This window comes from Typopeltis vanoorti, chromosome 6, assembly GCF_054136105.1.
Source record: "Typopeltis vanoorti isolate ZY-2024b chromosome 6, IOZ_Tvanoo_1.0, whole genome shotgun sequence".
In the NCBI taxonomy this organism is placed as follows: domain Eukaryota; kingdom Metazoa; phylum Arthropoda; class Arachnida; order Uropygi; family Thelyphonidae; genus Typopeltis; species Typopeltis vanoorti.
Window position 1 is genome coordinate 148,529,414 of NC_143554.1, and position 16,803 is coordinate 148,546,216.

Consider the following 16,803-nt stretch of genomic DNA (forward strand, 5'->3'; position numbering starts at 1 on the left):
CAGAGATAGATATGTTATAGCAAAAAGAGTTGAAGAATTTTACTCAATCGTTATTATTATAATCGTTATAATAATCGTTATTATACTAACAATCGTTACTATCCGATTGTTAGTGTGCCCATCAGTAACCTAGTGATTCTGTGAACTACCCTAGCTACTCTAGCAATATGCCCTCTAAACTTCAACTCAATCTACCACTACTCCCAAATTCTTGGCTTCATCAGTTGTCTGGAATAGGCATCGCACCCTTCCTTTGCACATTCTCGTAACGCCAGCTATTATCACATATATTATACAATAACATTTGCATTGAGATTCTGCAATATCTTATGTACCTCTAATTCATCTACTTCTATTTTCATCAACTTCTGTTCAGTCCCTGTCACTTCACAAAATGGTCACTGAGTAGTTTAATTATTTAATCCACCTCTCTCGCCTCTCTATGATCAGCACTTAAAGTTTTCCTTCCGTAGTCATTCTTCCTCCTACTTTTCACACAACGAAAAACTATTTGGGATTTTCTTTGGCCTACTGCGTTAGTTGTTTCTTGTAACTTGAATTTGCCTTCTTTACCATGATGTTCACCTTTCTTGACTAATGTCTTGTACTGTTCCTCAGTTTTCTAGTCACTCTCTATTTATATATCATCTACAACATTTTATATTTTTTATAGGTCATGGTTATTAATATTCATCATCCATCTAACTCCTATCTGATTTACCTTTCTAACCCTCGGTATACTGTGTGATTTTATTTCCTCCAGATATTCTTCAGTATTCTCTGTAGATTGTGTAAGCATCTTTCTCTAGCAAACGTTTATGCCATGACACTGCTTCATGAGCTGCCTCTTTGGCTTGTCACAATCTCCTGCCTTGTAGTTCCACATATACTCCTTTTAAACTAAATATCCCACGCCTTACTATATCTCAAGCCAAGAGGCATGATCAGTTTCTCCAACTGGAGGCAAGTCCATAACCTTAGTTCTAGACAGGTCTTCTGATTCTATAACCAGATCCAACACTCTCATACTCCGAGTGTCCTCCATTGTTTGCTGCTGCAAGTAATTATCTCTCAGTAAGTGTATAAACTCCATTTCCCTTCTGCAATGTGACCTCTCATCCTTCAATCTATGTTTCTGAAGTTCAAGTCCCCATAATCTCACACCAGATTTTTTCCAATGAACTTTCATCTATCCCACTGACTGCTACTTTTATTGGCTGAATAATCATCTATTAATGCCAGCAGTACTTCACACCCACCTGTTTACTCTAACCTCCCTGAAACTTCTAAAACTATCACATTCTGTACCTGCAACTGCGTTATCTACGGTTAACCTAGTCTCACAAATTGCTCAACCTTGGTTAGTGCAACCTCAGTTGCACTAACCAAGGCTCAAAACTCCTGACTCTTTTCCATACACTTCCAGCATTTTTATATAGAAAGTGTAGCATCACTTTAGGCCCTACAACTACCCTTACATACTAACGCGACAATGCCATACGATATTGTTGACCGACAGACTAGATTCTGAATCATTTTGTTCATTACACAAATGTTGCCCGGCACAATTGCCTTCACACATAGTGGCATGCATCCATGCATTGGGCTGGCTGCATGCGACTACGAACACTAACGGAGTAGAAGTTGAAGAAAACCGAATCATTTTAAGAATAACTTAAAATGAGTTAATTGTATTTACTCCTCACCGTATTTTAAGAGAAAGATGAACCACATTTTAGAAATATAAAAATGATTGCACGAAATCCAATAACAGAAATCAGTATCGACACTGATAATTTTTGTAAAGAGCATAAAAGAATGCAGAGGAAAGAGTGAACAACTAATACTGATTATCAGAGGGAGGAAACATTAAGTGGGCGCGTTCAGTTATCTTTATATTATGAACACCAAGTCTTTGAAGAAATGCAAATCTGAAATATATATTATGATAAAGTGTAGCCTAGTGTATTGTATACGTTTAACGATTGACTAATCCATCTAATAATATTACATTATTAATAATTATGATATGCAAATAGAGAAGAAAATAATTAATTAATTTACTTTGGTATTTCAGGAGGATGCTGAGGATATCATGATGAACCTTGCGAAGTATTGCAAAGTGAGTTTCTGCACATTTCTTAACTTCAATTTGTTCACTGTGCCTTAATTCTGATGAATATCATACAATTAATAAAATTTATAGACGCGTGTCCTTTTCCATATATATATATATATATATATTTCTCAGACTTTAACAGATGTCATCTATGGACATTTTTAGAAGTTGGATCGAATTACGGTATCACTGCATTTGAGAGAACATCATACTATGAAATTGTATGATGTTCTCTCAAAAGATATCGTTACTCACATGAATAGTGGCATCAACACGTGACCGATAGGACAGTCAAACAAAATGGCCGAGCCATGATTCTCGTTCGAGGAACTCAAGACCATTTTAAAGTGGCATTTGAAATTTAAGAATGTTATTCAAGTTCAACGACAATGGAAGCATGAGTTTGCAACACATTCCCCAACACGCCTGACAATTGCACGTATTCTTGATAAGTTTGAGACCCATGGTGCCATGCGTAATGTGCACTAGACACTTTGGCCAACGTTGCCCAAGCAGTAGTTTGCCGTAATAATAAATGTCTGGACGCTAATGGTAATCACTTTGAGCACCTCGTGTAATTGTAGACATGAAAGGTAACTTGCATTCATCCCATGATGTCTGTATAAGTTTAGTATTACTATTTTTATGCTGGTTTTTCTTTTGCTGACGTGTGTATGTGTATGCATTTTTGACACACTCTGTTTGTGTGTGTGTGTGTGTGTGTGTGTGCGTGTGTGTGTGTGTGTGTGTGTATTCATATTTATATATACTGACTATAACCGAGACTAGAATAACAAATAAATTTATTCAAACCGCAACATGTTTCATCGGATTGTCCGACTTCTTCAGGCGTGGGAACATAGGAAGCAAGTAAACGCTATAAGAAACATAGTATCACTATAAAACGACTATTACAAAATCAGTTAGCTTTGAACTGTAGCTGCAGTCCGTGTTGAAGTTCTATTGTTAAGTAGCTGCGTGCGTCTGATTTCACGCGTGTGCCAATATCGGATAGCAGAACTGAAAGAGTCCGGTAGATTATAGCTGAGGTTATTATTTATGTGATTAGGGTCCATAACAATTTCCTTAGACTCGACTATGCGTCGCTCCACCTCGTCACGGCATATATGAAGGTTTAAGGTATTTATCCAGTTTATCTCATGTTGACGACCTTCATCATTTGTGTTTACCGAAAACAGTACATGGCTTGACAGGGCACTTGCTCTAGTTCTTTTGTAGGAAATATCTCTCTGGTGTTCTTCTAGACGTAGGAGGATTGATTTTTCAGTTTAGCCATAGTATTGCTTCCTGCAGTCACACGTGATTTTGTACACTCCTGGGAATTGTATTGGAAATCACGTGTGACTGCGGGAAGCAATACTACGGCCAAACTGAAAAACCCATCCTCCTACGTCTAGAAGAACATCAGAGAGACATTGCCAACAAAAGAACTAGAGCAAGTGCCCTGTCAAGCCATGTACTGTTTTCAGTAAACACAAATGATGAAGGCCGTCAACATGAGATAAACTGGACAAATACCTCAAACCTTCATATATGCCGTGACGAGGTGGAGCGACGCATAGTCGAGTCTAAGGAAATTGTTATGGACCCTAATCACATAAATAATAACCTCAGCTATAATCTACCGGACTCTTTCAGTTCTGCTATCCGATATTGGCACACTCGTGAAATCAGACGCACGCAGTTACTTAACAATAGAACTTCAACACGAACTGTAGCTACAGTTCAAAGCTAACTGATTTTATAATAGTCGTTTTATAGTGATACGATGTTTCTTATAGTGTTTACTTGCTTCCTATGTTCCCACGCCTGAAGAAGTCGTACAATCCGATGAAACATGTTGCGTGTTGAATAAATTTAATTGTTATTCTAGTCTCGGTTATAGTCAGTATATATAAATATGAACATATCCCAGTACCGAGTTAATACTACAAATTGCTATATATATATGGTGTGTGTGTGTGTGTGTGTGTGTGTGTGTGTGTGTAAAGTATTTTACCTTGGGTATAATAGCTTGGTATCTTTAACATATATATATATATATATATATATATATATATATATATATATATATATATATATATATATATATATATATATATATATATATATATATATATATATATATATATATATATATATATATATATATATATATATATATATATCAATGAACATATCAATGAATTATTTTAGCAATTTGATCATGGAAGTAATTTAATCAGTTTAGGTTAACTTTCTGAAGGCACTGATCAAATGTTCTACTGTCTCATTTTTGATCGCGTAATCTGCATTAGTTATTACTGATATTCTCAATTTTTTCTTTGATTGTATTAGTTTGTATCTCCTGATCTTGAGCGGCTAGAATATATTCTTCTGTTTTTTTTTAATATATTCATATTGTAGTCATTATCACTTCTTGGTCACGTCAATTGTTTCCTATGTATCGAAGAAATTGTCTATGCAAGGAATAATTTTTCAAGAGCATACATCGGTTAAATATAAAAATGTGAAATGGTTGAACAATTGGCTCAGTACTAGTGTTGATATACTTTTCAAACTAATTTCGCACATTCTGTCTTCCGTATTCTGTCTAACTTGCAGCAGTCAATGTCCACTTATTTTTCAGCATCACTTCATGGATGTAATGTGTTCGAGTATTGATGGTCCAATTTATCTAGGTATTGTTTTGTCCAATCTTTTATGCTAGTTGTGTATCGGATCATTGGTATATCGCAAGAGTTCATTGTTGTAATTGTGTTCAGTCCATTTTGTTTTGAAAATATTTCTGACTATTTGGTACATTCCGCTACTGCTTGTTGTTTTGACTTGTTGTTCAGCTTTCGAGTTGAGAATATCACTGGTTTCTAATATGCCCAAGTATTTATAGTTTTCGTTATATGAAATTGTCTTTATATATTTCTTTTGCTCAAAACTAAATCACTAGCGTCATTCATTTTTCCTCATTTAACAGATAAAATTCCACATTCATCCTAACCTAATTCCATTTTGATGTCCTAACTGAAAATACGAACTGTATTCAGTAACGAGTCCATTTGCTGTGCCGATTTTTCATATAAGTTCAAGTCATCCATATACAGTAAATGGGGAATTTTAAAATTATATTATTTTATTTTATATTACATTACATTATATTATTATTATATTAAACATAGTCAATATTCGTTTTCTTCAAAATCACAGACAACGGTATCAAAGAAATATTGAAGGGTAATAGCAACAAGAAATCGCCTTGGTTAAATTTCACGTTTAATGCTAATACGCCAAATCATTCATTATTGACTATTAAAGTTCTCTTCCATGATTTCATAGCAGCAATCAGAAACAAACATACGTTTTGCTGATTCCAAATATTTCTAGTGATTTTCGGATCCAGCAGTGTGGACGAATTCTTACTTTTAGTCTATCCATCCCATTTTTAAGTTCGTTCTTCGTATTTTTGAATTTATGAGGATAATCCATAAGGATTTGGTTGTTTTTTCTGTACATGTTTTAATCTTGCATCTTTGTTCAATGGGATAAACTAGATTATCTGATATATACTGGTGTATATGGAAATTTCTATGTTTGCATTGAGCAGCTTAAGCATAGTTGGTAGACTTAAGCTGTTTGGGTCCGAACAACTATCTTTTTCTTTTATGAAGTGATATATTAGTCCAGATGTTATCCAGTTATCATCTGGATATCATACAGACCATGTAGACTGATTAGATGTTTTAGTGAAAATCCATGTAGTTCGTTTTTGCCAGGTGAGGTCCAGGTTTTTTTTTTTTTTTAATTTTCTTACTTGAGTACTGATCATTTCTTAAGCAAAACAGGCATTTTGAATTTGTTTTTTTTTTATTTCTAATTTTATTTCCTGAATTCATGAGGCATTTTATTATGTTCCATAAGGTTCTCCCATATTGACTTCCAAAATTCGGGTTTCTTCTTTTTTCTGTTAAATGATTATCTGCAAATCTCTAATTAGGGACCTTATTCTGCCTGAACAGGTAAGAATTAGATGGATAGTTACATGGAGTTCTTTTTAGTTGTGTTTTCATATAACAATAGGTTTACAAAAAAAAGAAGGTTGTAAATATATAGGTTACTAAAGAAGGTTATTAAATTAGTAAATATTTTTGAAAGTATTCATTATAAACACAACATTCCGCTTCTCTTTCAAGACCTTCTTAGTTTACACTAAGGACAGTCACATTCTTGTATCATTCAAGTTTAAAAGTTACTTATGATTTATCCAATTTGATTTTGAAAGAGAAAATCAATTAGCAGGAGATATGCAGCCACTTGTTGATAATGCAAAGTTAGGTAATATAATTAGGAATTTTGCTGATATGCAGTACTTGTAGAATGATTTGAATGGGCTGGAATTATTGGCATGGGAAAATGGATGTCAGTTCAATGTGAGTAAATTTAAATTCATTCACTTCGGCGCGATTAGATATCCAATATCGTATTATATTCGTAGCATTATGCTAGAAGAAACAGTTCAGGCCAGAGATCTTGGAGTGTTAGTAGATAGGAAGTTGAAGATCAGAAACCATGTAGCAAAGTTTGCAAATACAATTCAAATGATAATTGCAATACTGAAACGAATGTTCGCGTGTAAAGATAAGGATGACGTTTCGCCGCTTTTCAAGGCCTTGATTATACCTTACTTAGATTTTTTTGCACAGGTTTGGTCTCCTGGTTTTCTTTATGATTCTTATATATTGGAGAGTGTGCAAAGGAGAGTATAAAAATGATTTCATGACTGCGAAATACTGATTATGCGGACAGATTCAGAATTTGTAGACTTCAGACACTAGCAATCAGGAGAAAGACGGGGGATATGATTGAGGCTTACAAACTTCTGAAATGGTCATACTAGATTTCAGTTGATGGAATTTTTCAGTTCATGGAGGGGTGTTGAAAGGACCAGAGGGCATCCTTGGAAGCTGAGAATGAAGGCTGCCAAAAAGGGTATGAGAGCTAGATTTTTCTCTCAGAGGGTGTTGCGTGATTAGAATGGATTGCCATTGGATGTGGTGTGTGCAAGCAGAGAGAATGAGTTCAAAAATAAGTATAATAACTGGTGCGTGCAGTATGTGGCTTCCCTTGCAGAATTCCTTATTAATATAAGCAGCGCAGTTTTTATTTTTGCCATTAGGTGAGGTTCATGTATATCTGTTACTAACTGTATGAATAATTAAATGTTAGAAATTAAAAATCCTTTTATTTTATAAAATTAAATGGCATTCTCGTTTCTTTTACTTCTTTCATCAATCCCAAATTTTCCTATTATTTTATGTCCTCCGATTACTTGCTATTTTTGAATTAAAATCTCTGATACTCAATGTTTATCACAAGAATTGTAATCTCAATTGTTTCGATGAAATGCAAAGAAATTAATTTGGAAATTGATCTCAACTCACATACATCACAGAAAATATAATTTGCAAAATTTCTGAACGAAATCTAAAATTTATGTATTGGATTTATTTTAATGTTAATTATATCCTGAACAACAGTTACTGTTTCATTTTCTATGCCTCTGTGTAAAATGTAGTGAGCAAATGCTTTAAGAACATGAATATAATTTGTAAAAGCGATAAATAACTGACTTTCAATTCATGCTTAAGAACTTGTTATTCAGTGGGGAAAATATATTTCAGAGATATTGGGAAATGGAATGACTGTAAGAGTTACAATAAGTCTGTGCGGACTGGCGTCCTTAAGCCCTGAGACTTCTAAAAATATTTCACAAGGTTTTTCAAAACAGAACAAAATATTTTGCAAGTGATGTTGATGTGATTCTGAATCAGTGCAGCTGAATTGTGGCCTATTTGGTTGAGTAGATGATGCTGTTCTACTAGTTCAAATGACACTATGAAATGAATGCTTGTGAATATCTATAGCTGAGATACTATTAGGTTGAAAAACGAACGTTTGAGTAATCTTAAACATTTACATTATTTTCTACAAGCTTTTCCGGTTTATATATCTTTATCTGGTTGCCGACATAAATTACAGTGAAATTTCGACAGATTTGATAAATATTTGCTAGTTGGAGAGAAAGAGAGAGAGTTGTAAGAAATAATGAATTGGAAATAAAACCTCACCAGATTTTCTTATAAGTAGGGTCGATAATCATCACTGTTACCATCTGGGCAACTACGAGTATCTGCTTTTTTGTTATGCGAATAAAAACGTAGGGAAGTAAACGAATTGCACGCTTCGGAATACAGTCAAGCTTTCTGAGGGAAGACTTTGGTTCACCAGCCAATTATATGGGAATAGTATTCTAAGTCTACGCACTTAGTGGAGCACTATTTTATAATACTGCACAAAAAAGTATTACGAATTGAGCAATGTTTGGAACGAAAGGACACCAAGCTTTTGGGTGGCCGATGAGATTATGGTGCTTATTTCAGGTTAGCTTAGTTATGAGAAGTAACCCAAGACGAGAAAGCTGATTATGGTCGGAGATAATAATACTGCCAAAAGTGAAAGAAAGAGAGTGAGCCAGCGATAGTCTTTCTTCATGGAAACTAGCAAGATTGCATTTTGGCGGCATTATATTCCCCTACTTTGGAGAGGACAGTAGGTTTAAAAGCATTTGTTAAATAAGATATTGGATCGAGAATTACTGAAGCACTAAAACCTTTTGAAAATTCAAAAAGAGGAGTGAAGTTTGTTGTTATCAGCCAAAGATAACAACATTATATGAGCAAGATTAGATGTCTGAGAGCAGAGAGAGATAAGATCATTGAGGTATTGGAGAAAGACTGTTGGTAACAGGATTCAGCCGAACTCAGTTCCAATATGCTTCTTTTCCAATAGCCCTTTATTTGAAATGCCAACAACAAATGTCTGGTATGTTAAATCTGATGACTATTGTAATCTTCCATTAGATTCACGTAGCAACCATCTTTCATATACTCATGAATGTCATACATTCAGTCTTATTTATTACATCGAGTCCTTCTAAATTATAAGACTCTATTGCAATACTCATCTATTACAATAATCATCTATCACAATAATGGATTGAGCATAGATCATTTGGAATGATTGTTCTAGATTTAAAAAAAAACTTGTAATTTATCAAACCATTTTAGGATCCATTAACTGTGTAGCCATATGACAATGGAGTTTCCATCAGTTCACAAGACCACTGATGAAAGATCTTTGTGATTGGGTTCCTCTGGTCGATGAAAACTAAATTACAAATAGAAAAGAATATATAGAAATAGGGGAGAAACACCCATCGCCCACCCACAATTCAAAATGCAATAAACGTTCTTGACTGGGAACACCATAAAAATAAAAAATAAAATAAAAAACAAGTTCTAAGAAATGAAATCTCGAGTTTTGTTACGACCAGAAACAACAAACAGGAAATAAATGTCGGGTCCATTATCTTATGAATAATTGTTGATTTCTGGGTTTGAAAATATCGAATGTGAGTGTGTTCACTATGCAGTGCACTGCAGTATTACCCATTCGCAGATATGACGTCTGGCAGTTGTTAACAATTAGAAACTGAAATATTTTCATGACTGACCGGTTGAAGAGTATCACAGAAATATGATTATTATTATTACTATATTAAATTAATTATTTTAAATGAATGGATAATTGAATAATGAATTTACTGTATTTCAGGATGACGAGGAAAACAGGAAACTTATTGCAAAGTATTTCGAAGTGAGTTTCTATATTTCTTTATTGATGTTCATAGTAAATTGATTACAAGAATTAATGAATTAATTATTTCATATATTTGTATTTGGATATATTTGTTTTAGTTACTATAACTCTTTCTCTGTTATCATGAATATTTTGTTTGAATAACCATTCCCTCTCATTCAGCTGTGAGTGCTCAGGTCATGACATAATCTAAGGAGCATTCTTTGAAATTATTTCTTATTCTTTATTCTTATATCACTAACTGATTTAAATGTATAGTCTGTTCGCTTACGTTGCAGCTATTACGGTAAGCTTCATTAAAACTGCACAGTTCTTTGATTTGTAGCAGTTCATTTACAAAGACATTCAATGCTGAAGGAAATACGAAAAAAAATTTGGAAGAGTTTTAGGAACTATGTTAACCAGTTTATGTAATCATTCGACAAATAAGAAACGAACTTTGAGACAACAGAGCACAATTGTTTTATAGTTATAAGAAGTGGGTCTGCACTCATTCATCAACATGACTAGAGTGTGTAACAAAATCAAATAGCTAAATAATATATAAAGGAACTTCTTGAATCAATTCGTTGGTCTGTCAAAAAGCAATTTTAGTAAAAGATAGATACAATATATAAAGTAACCATAATATCAGAAGCTTCTAGATGAAGGGCAGATATTTTATTTTTAAAATTCAAAGTGATTTTTATAAGAAGTGGAAGAACCATTTCAAGAACTTCTACTTGCTATTTCAAGTAGAAGAACTGCTACAAGTAGCAGTTCTTCTACTTGAAATAGCAAGTAGAAGATAAGTGGGATATCGTATACTGTCAACGACCAATCTTAATAGAGTTCAATGCTTATGAACTTTTGGAAGACGATATAGTCTAGGTGGACGACCAAACCAGGTTTTAAGCTTTTTTTTGTTCGTCATCCTAATTGGAAATATTATCGATAATAGAGAATTAAATCTGTTTATCTTACTACAGGCACGATCATATGAGAGGGGCTTATACATTGAACAGCCTTGAAGTAGTAGAGACATGTTTCACTCATATTGTCTCTCATTTTGAACACCAACCATACCAGCCTTTCTTTTGTAAGCCTAAGTAATAAACAAATTGTTGTTCTTCAATGATTAGAGTGCTTTAATGTTAATTCAGAATAAGAAAGAATCGAGCGAGGAGATTTAACACAAATAGAATTTTTTGGGCATTCTTCAGAAGAACATTACAAAAAGAATAACATCATATTAATTTCATTTCTTATCAAATGGTTTTAACGATTCTTTCCTAAAAAATCTTTTTAACGTGATATCTTATGCTATCATGTTAAAAATATATAGATAGAAAGAGGTAGAGATTATGATATCTCTACCTCTTCCAATACAGATGAATAAACTCGCATTCCTACTCCTTATGGGATTTCTGAACGCATAATGAAAGTTTTAAACGACAGAATTTTATTGTTGCCTTTCGTTCAATCAAAAAATCACCGCATTTCTCGCTTCTTCTAAGGACAAGCTGGCATCCTTAAGTTTTCCAGATATTTACCAAATTCTTGCTGTTGTGCGTTATCTTATTTTGGATAAATCGGAATATCTGATTTTATTCGTCTAGAAGAACAGAAGTTTTACATTACATACCAGAAGCTAGAACAGTCGACCTGTGGAGCATGCTATCGACGCAAAGGATAGTATATTGGAACAATACAACGGTGATTTATGAAACTCTTTTCCTCATAGAACACCTTTATAAAGAAACGTGTGAAACTTGACTTCGTTGTCCTAAATTAAAGAAATTCGACTGTATACGTCTATTCCCTTTACGGAAGATAATACCTTGGAAATCTGTTAATCTTTCTTAACTTTATTTTTGTACATATATCATCATCATCATCAGCCATTGTCAATCATTGCTAGAAGATTTTTCCAAGATTATTCCAGAACTGTCTGTCCATGGCTCTCCTTTCCCATGTCATTCTTGCATATATGATGATATCATAAATCCAACGTGATTTAGGTCGGCGTCGTGGTCGTTTTTCCTCTCGTGGAATTCAGTCCAGTACTTCTTTTGTCCATCGCAAATCTTGTATTCGAGCAATATGGCCAGCCCATTTCCACTTGAGATGTTTAACTCTTCCTATAGTCATTAGAGAATCAAACCATCATCCAATACCATATCGTGCGTTTGATCAATGATTTCTGGTGGTGTTACGCTTTTTGGGCGTCCTTCACGTGGATCATCTTCAAGGATGGTAAGGCCACGTTACGTTTAAACTCGGCAACCGATTTTTTAATTGTCAAAAACGAAGGGGAAGAGCGCCAATAAACTTTTATGAACTTCAAATGACTTTCATTTGGTGTTAAACCTTCTTTAACAAAGAATTTTATAACATCACGATACTCAATTTTATCCATTTCAAGGGAACACTTTTGCTTCAGACAGCTGTATAAAACAAACTACTTGATAGAATGACTTGCGATTTCACATGGATGCTTATGTCAGATGTATCAAGTTAAAAAGAAAAAAACATCGTACCGGTAATTTTGCCGTCTATGGTCTAGGCCGAGACCTTTTCCGACCATCCACGTACAACACATGGGAAATTTTAATATTTCCCATCTGCTGTATTATCATTTAGGAATTTCATACCCGAGTTATGTTTCCTTCAAAATCGTAGACATAGTTAACCAACAAATGTTGAAGGGTAATGGTAACAAAAAATCACCTTGAAAATCCCACTTTAGCATTAATATTTCCGAATCGTTCATTATTGACTATTAAAGTTGTATTCCATGATTTTATAGCAGACGTCAGAAACGAACATACGTTTTTGCTGATTCCTAATATCTCAGGTGATTTTAGGATCCAGGAGTGTAGGAGGAAATCAAATGCTTTCTAATAGTCTGTCCATGCCATGTATAAGTTAGTTTTTCGTCTTTTAGAATTTTTGAGGATAATTTTGTTAATTTGTCTTTGGCTCGTCTAGATTTTTGAAAATTGCAATTTTGTTCAATTGCATAATCTGATTAGACTGATAATTACTAGTATAGTGGGCAGCTTAAGCATAATTGGTAGACATGTTAGTGAAGTTATTTGAGTCTTCACCCTTATCCTTATTTTTAATAAAGAAAACTATATGCCCAGATATCATCCAGTCTTCCACTGACCCTGAATGCAACAAATAATTAAATTGTTTTGCCATTTGATCATGTAGACTGGTTAGATGCTTTAACCAAAATCCATGTAGTTCGTCTTCGCAGGTGCACTGCAGTTTTTGTATGTTGTTTAATTTTATTTTAATTGTCTAGCTTGTGCATTGATCATTTCTTTAATAATTATGACATTTTGCATTTGGTTTAGTTTCCTTTCTGATTGTGTCTGTTATGTTCCATCGAGTCGTTTTCGACTCTTGGTGATCCCACGAACATACACTCTCCATTCAGATTTGTCCCTGACCATGTCTTTCAGAATTTCAAAGCGCACTCCAGTTGCTTCTTTAACTCCATCCACCCATCCAATTCTTGGTCTTCCTCTTCTTCTACTTCCATCAACTTTAGCAAGCATCATCATCATCTTCTCCAGACTGTCATTTGCTCGCATATATCCGAAGTATGATCATGTTTGCTTTATGATCATAGCTTCGAGGGAGCAATCTGACTTTATTCTGTTTATCACTGATTTATTGGGTTGCTTTTCAGTCCATGGTATTCTTGGAAGCGTCTCAAACTCCTAATTCAAATGCATCTATCTTCCTTCTTTCGCTCTTTCTCAGGGTCCATCTTTTACATCTATACAGTACCACAGGGAATACCATTGCTTTCACGATTCTGATTTTTGTTGTGAGGCTAATATCTTTATCTTTAAAGATCTTGCTTAAATTTGTCATTGCTTCATTCCGAGTAATACTCTTCTAACTTCTTCAGTACAATAACCATCTTTATCAATTCGGGATCCTAAGAGCACAAAATTGTAAACTGCCCCCATTTTCTCACATCTACTTCAAAATCATTAAGTTCACATGCTGTCATAACTCTTGTCTTTTTGAGGTTACGTTTACGACCATATTTAGCACTTTTTCTTTAACTTTCATAATAAGTTCCTCCAGTTCTTCTTTGCATTCAGCTAGCAAGGTGGTATCATCTGCATACCTCAAATTATTAATGTTTTGCCCAACAATTTTAATTCCAACTGAAGATTCCTCCAGCCCTGCTATTCTTAAAATGTATTCGCTGTACAAGTTAAACAGGTACGGAGATAAAATTCGCTCCCGTTTACCTATTGTGAAATACTCAGTTTCTCCAAGATCTGTTCGGAAAGTAGCTTCTTGTGCATAATAAAGATTCCTCAGAAGGATAATGAAATGCTCTGGGACTCCCACAGTTCTTAACACATTCCACAGTTTAACATGATTTACAGAGTCAAAAGCCTTGCTATAGTCAAGGAAACAAAGGTAGACATTCTTGTGATATTCCTGTGCTCTTTCTATTATCCATCTCACATTGGCGATTTGATCTCTTGTTCCTCTGCCGTTTCGAAATCCTGCCAGTTCATCTGGAATTTCTCTCTTCATGAATGGTTACAGTCTTTTCTGAATGATCTAAAGACTTAGTTAATAAGACTTTACTTGCATGAGAAATCAATGCTATAGTTTTATAATTTTCGCACTCTTCAATGAAGATATATTAAACTGATTTTTTCCATTCCCTAGGCCATGTAGTTGTGATCCAAATTCGCTAACATAGAGCTCCTGTTAAAAATTTAACTGTCCCTTCTCCCAGGGAGTTGAGCAGCTCAATAGGTATTCATTCTCCCCTTGGTGCCGTCTTATTGGATAGTTGTTGCAGTGCCCACCTCACTTCACTCTCCAATGGTACTGGCTCCTGTGTATAATCCTGATATTCAAATTTCTCAGTAATTTTGGAGTCCTTTCTGTAAAGGGCTTCTGTATACTCTTTCCATCTTTCCTTTCCATCTTTCTTTGATGTTTGCAGCTTCTGTAAGATATCCTTTGTTTTTACTTTTCAATATTGCCACCTTGGCACTAAACTTCCCTGTTAGTTCTCTGATCTTCTTGAAAAGATCTCTTGTCTTTCCTTTCTGATTATATTTCCTTAATCCAGGAGGCATCTTTATCATGTTCAATAGGATTATCCGTGATTGACTTCCAAAATTTGAGTGTTTCTTCTTTTTCAGGTGACGATTGTTTGCATTTGTATTTCTCTGAAGAGACTGAAAGAAATGACTTTGGTTCAGTCAAAAGTACACATTTTATACATATTGGTCGATTCATGCTTCATATCTTTTATTTTTCTCTGCAGTCTCAATAATGCTTTGCTTTGGTTCTTTTGCAACTTTAGCAATTGTTTTGTTTACCAAATTATATGTTCGTTTGTGATGCTATTATTTTTCAGCTCTCCTTCTTTAAGGAAGACTAGGGAAAACTAGTCTTCCTGTTTAAGTTACTCAACTCACCGCGAAGTTGGTTGACTTTTCGTTCCAACCGGATTTTTGCATGGTGCAGATTGCTTCACCTTCGGCTTTTGGTCTTCCGGTATGCAACCAAACTTCATTGTAATTTTATGTAAGCTGTGCTGTATAATAGCTTATTAGTTTTTTCATACTTTTGTTTGTGATTTGTTATTTTCACAGCATCTGCTTCTAAGACTCGCTCTTTCAGACGCAGATGCTAAATGGCGTTTTAGAAGCAGATGCAGAAAAATATTTAATGTTGGTAGTTTTGTATGGTATTTTATGGAGTTCATATGTTCAATATAACCTACTTCATTTTACACTGTACTTCAATCAAACATTCGGAGGCATGTCTTCAGCTTGATGATCACTGTGTTGCATTTCGTAGTTCGATACAGCTACCTCCTGATGATTTGTCGTTAATGGAGCTGTTGCTTTATTGCGTAAGAGTTGTATTTCAAGTTCATTAAATAGTTTTTGTGGAAAATGAAATTCTTTTGGTTCATAAGTCTTTGTTATGCTATTGCAGATTCCGGGAATTTTTTGGTTTCCAAATCATGTGCACACGTTTTCTAAAACCCCGTTTTTCTGGTGTCGATCTAAAAACATTTCATAAGTACTATATTCTTATAACTTGTTGTCTTCTACAGTCAATTTTTACGCTTTCATTTTTTTTTTCGGTCGCTTTTTAGCTTCCTTCTCTGGTTGTCCATTAGGGAAAACTAGGTCCTGTAGCCCACTTGTCGCCTGATGCCCAGTATCCCTAACATCTGCGCAGTCCTTGATGACCCGGGCGTCGACTGATCCGGTATAGACTTTTTCTTGCTTTTCGCCATTACAATAGTGAGGGGGTTAATACTGTTAGTCTGGTTCATCAGCTGTGACCTGTCCGACAAAGGTGGCCCTGCTGGTAGCCTCATGGTAGCCAGCATAGCTCTCAACATCTTGTGGCACAGAATCCCCTCCCCTTCCCACGAAATGGCTGTGTTCCTTGGGGATTAGTATTATTATTATTATTAATGTAAATCATATAAAATAATGTATAATATTTGTATCCCAATAACCTGTGAATACGTGACTTAATCTAATTAGCATTGCTATTTGAAATTATTTCTTATTTTTCATTCTAACATGAATCACTAACAGATGTAAGATTTTAACCTGTTTTCTTCTGCTACTTTGAGTACTATAGTAAGGTAAATTAAAACCGCATAAAGATTCGATATGTGGATGTTCATTTATGAAGACAATTCTGGAAAAGAACGAAAAATCAGCAGGATTTCAGTGAGTTCGGGGAAACTAATATATTAACCCATTCATGTAATCAGACAATAAAAAGAGTTGAATTAACAGATGCCAGACGAACATTCATACAACATCATACGATCGTTTAAGGGAGTGTGAAGCTAGTAATACAGATTCGACTTCAGATATTTATATAATTAATTTTAGTTTTGAGGTAATTACGATTTTAAGACGTAAGAATTTTCTAATTTT

The 16,803-nt window shown here is 34.5% G+C and overlaps 1 protein-coding gene across 1 annotated transcript in view; it reads left to right on the forward strand.

The window, feature by feature from the left end:
* LOC150106073 (uncharacterized) overlaps positions 1-16,803 on the forward strand; it is a 158,417-nt gene that overhangs the window by 130,800 nt on the left and 10,814 nt on the right. The window contains exons 14-15 of the mRNA XM_090394622.1: positions 2,078-2,122; positions 9,809-9,850. Of these exons, the coding sequence (XP_090250748.1) occupies positions 2,078-2,122; positions 9,809-9,850 (87 nt within the window). The remainder of the gene's footprint in view (positions 1-2,077; positions 2,123-9,808; positions 9,851-16,803) is intronic.